The 2,861-nt window shown below is 39.3% G+C and overlaps 1 protein-coding gene across 1 annotated transcript; it reads right to left on the bottom strand.

Annotated features, from left to right (window-relative positions):
* Positions 1-250: 250 nt before the first annotated feature.
* Positions 251-1,386, bottom strand: SARC_12761 (hypothetical protein). The gene has a single exon (XM_014293125.1). It carries the CDS (start codon positions 1,243-1,245, stop codon positions 307-309), a length of 939 nt encoding a protein of 312 aa, XP_014148600.1. The 5' UTR covers positions 1,246-1,386; the 3' UTR covers positions 251-306.
* Positions 1,387-2,861: the final 1,475 nt, after the last annotated feature.

Raw genomic sequence — 2,861 nt, 5'->3', positions numbered from 1 at the left:
TTATTAACTTTTGTAAGCGACAGCTAGAAGCCAGACTGGTGCAAAACTGTGGAATATACCCATGTCACCCATTGGAATAATCTTTAGTCTAGCATCAATTTTTGGTTGATTAATCAAATTTAATCTGTTGTTTCGTGTAATAACTATCATATAGTTTGTCAAATGCACTTGAAGACAAAAAAAAACCACGGATTATAGCAATATACACATGGAACTATGGATTTTGTTTAACTCGATTGAAAGATATATACATGGAATTATAGATTTTATTTAACTCAATTAAAAGGTCGTATAAACTATTTCTTGTTACTTCTTGCAAGCCAACGAGTTGTCATTTTCTAGCTCGAATCTGAACAGATAATTCTTGTCCTTCGACAAATGCTTACCTGTGTGATTCTCTGGCAAGATATAGCAGACGTAGTATAACTTTGATTCTCCTAAGAACTTGTTAAGCGAAATATCTGGCAGTCCTGGCAAGTTCACCAGTTTCCAACTAACAAGGTTCACATACATGCCGTGCTGACTGAACGAATATGTGTCCTCCGTATTATACGTAAAACACTTCGGTCTATCACACTTTGCTATGCTGACATCATCTTGAAACTCAGCCACTCCCATCTCTGGCGTTTGCTCGTTGGGCCTTGTGACTGCTAATTTGTCAACGGTGGAGTGCAATGGCATAGTCATCTGAGCTGCCGACTCTCTATCACCAAGTGTAGCATTGACATTAGCGGTGGTCGCGTGTATGAGCTTTAAGATAACCTTGGAGAACGTGCGCGTCAAAAAATTGAGCTTAACTTCGGAGTCTGTCTCTATACCTATGTACACCCGATCATTTTCTCCAACATTTTTGAACTTGCCCTGAATTTGTATTTCAAACTGGCGTTTCTTTCCTGCAAAGTACGGTTCATATTTGGAAGGCTGCTCGGTCTTGAGTTTAAGTATTGCCTTACCAGCGCAGTGCTCATTTTCCACGCTGAAAGGGATTTCTGTGTTGGGCTTGAAAACGTTCCCATTATCGTCCTTGATACGCAAAGGAATTGCCTTCTCTGTAGTAGCAAATTCTATCCGGCTATTTTTTATACCTATCTTCGCGTTGCTAGGTAGAAGATCAGTTTTCTCGGCTAAGCTAACATTGTCACATAAGGATATGTCGGGTGATGACGTAGCCGTATACATCGTGTCACTTTTGTGCGAGTTTGCACGTTGATTTGCCGTTTGGACATTTAAAACAGTTAAAGTCATATTCGCCTGTGCTCGATTGTAAAGATCGACCCGTTGATATTCAGTATAAAGTGCGCTCGAGAGAGAGTGTGTGTGTTGTAACGGGTTTGTATTTAACTATTTATGATGTTTTAAGGTTGTACTTCGTAGTTGTTGTTTCTTTTAGACAATTCAGATTTTATGACGCTATATATATATGCAAATATTTTATGTATCAGTTCACGCCGGGGGAGCCAAAAAGACAAAGGTTAAAAGTAGGGGCATAATTTCTGGAATATGTATAGAGTTAGGAGTATGAAAGAGTATGAACCAATAAAATACATAGAGTTGTATAGACTTTAGACCAAAGAGTCGATTTCCGCTTCTTATGTTCCAAATATGTGTAGCTCTGTGAAAGAGTAACTCTCTCATCGTATCATAAGAATTTTTTCTTTTCTTTTCCGCCCGACCTGTTGTTGAAGTTTTTTTTTTGTATTGCTTTCAGTTAATGACCGACGACCTAATGACTAAAAAAATGACTATTGAGGCCATGACTCATGAGGTCTCTGAGGCTCCGAGCCCTGAGCCCTGAGCCCTGAACCCTGAGCCCTGAGCCCTAACTCGTGGCCTGGCCCTGAAGTCCTGAACCGACTGTGAGAGTGTAAGAAACATTAAGGCGGTTCCAAGTCGATTTTTTTGTTTCTGCTATCCCCTGCCTGCTTTTTTTGTTGATTTGGCTCTATATTCTAAATTTTGCGACTGAATTTGGTATAGACCCGAAATTGATGTTAGGAATTTGAGACCCAACCCCAATTTTCGTTTATTTTCTTGGAAAAGTTAATATATTTTGGTATGAACTGGCTTGGAGAAGGGTATAAACAGAGAATTTATATATTTAAGCGCCTGCCTCCTACTTTTTGGGGGGGGAACAGAAATGGATTTGGAACCGACTACTTTTTTTTTTGAAACAGAAGAACTGTGCACTGCAGGACTGCAGACTGCTCACGGCAGGGGTCGCCGAGGAGCACAGTTTTTTCGGTAATAGTTATGGCGAACAATCAGCCTTTTATAATTGTTTTTTTTTTAAATCAAAAATAAAATTTGTATTATATGTATTTATGTATTTATTTATTTACACCGTAGTTTGTACAGTACGTACATCACAATGCCTCCTTTTAACAATAAATAAATAAAAATGGCTATAATATAAATATTTAAATAAATACATATAAAGACGTTTTTAATTTTTATACATATCTATTTACATATATATTTTTTATAAAAACAAAGGGTTTCTCTACCTCCGAATAGTTCGGTACTATAGCCAAAGTCGCCCTTCGTGAGCCCATAAATATCGACCCTACCTTTGCGAATGGACCGGATGCGGTTTTGAACACGGGCTGGGCGTTAATTATTGTATAGTGACGGGTGTCGTATAGACAAAGTCAGATTATAGCAAGATTTATTTTTAAATTACTGTGATCGACTGACTGATCGGGAATTCGGGACCGGGGACGTCCTTGAGTCCTTGACTCCTTAATCGTCCTCCCTGACTCCCTCTCAGCCTCTCTCCAACTCCAATCGAGAGTATTCACCAGACCCGAGGGCCGAGGTCCGAGGTCCGAGACTCCGAGGTGAAGTTACACATCTGTTTTTGT

This window comes from Sphaeroforma arctica (assembly GCF_001186125.1).
Source record: "Sphaeroforma arctica JP610 unplaced genomic scaffold supercont1.2561, whole genome shotgun sequence".
Lineage (NCBI taxonomy): Eukaryota > Ichthyosporea > Ichthyophonida > Sphaeroforma > Sphaeroforma arctica.
The sequence above is the reverse complement of the archived record's forward strand: the minus strand, read 5'-3'. Positions and strand labels throughout refer to the sequence as shown.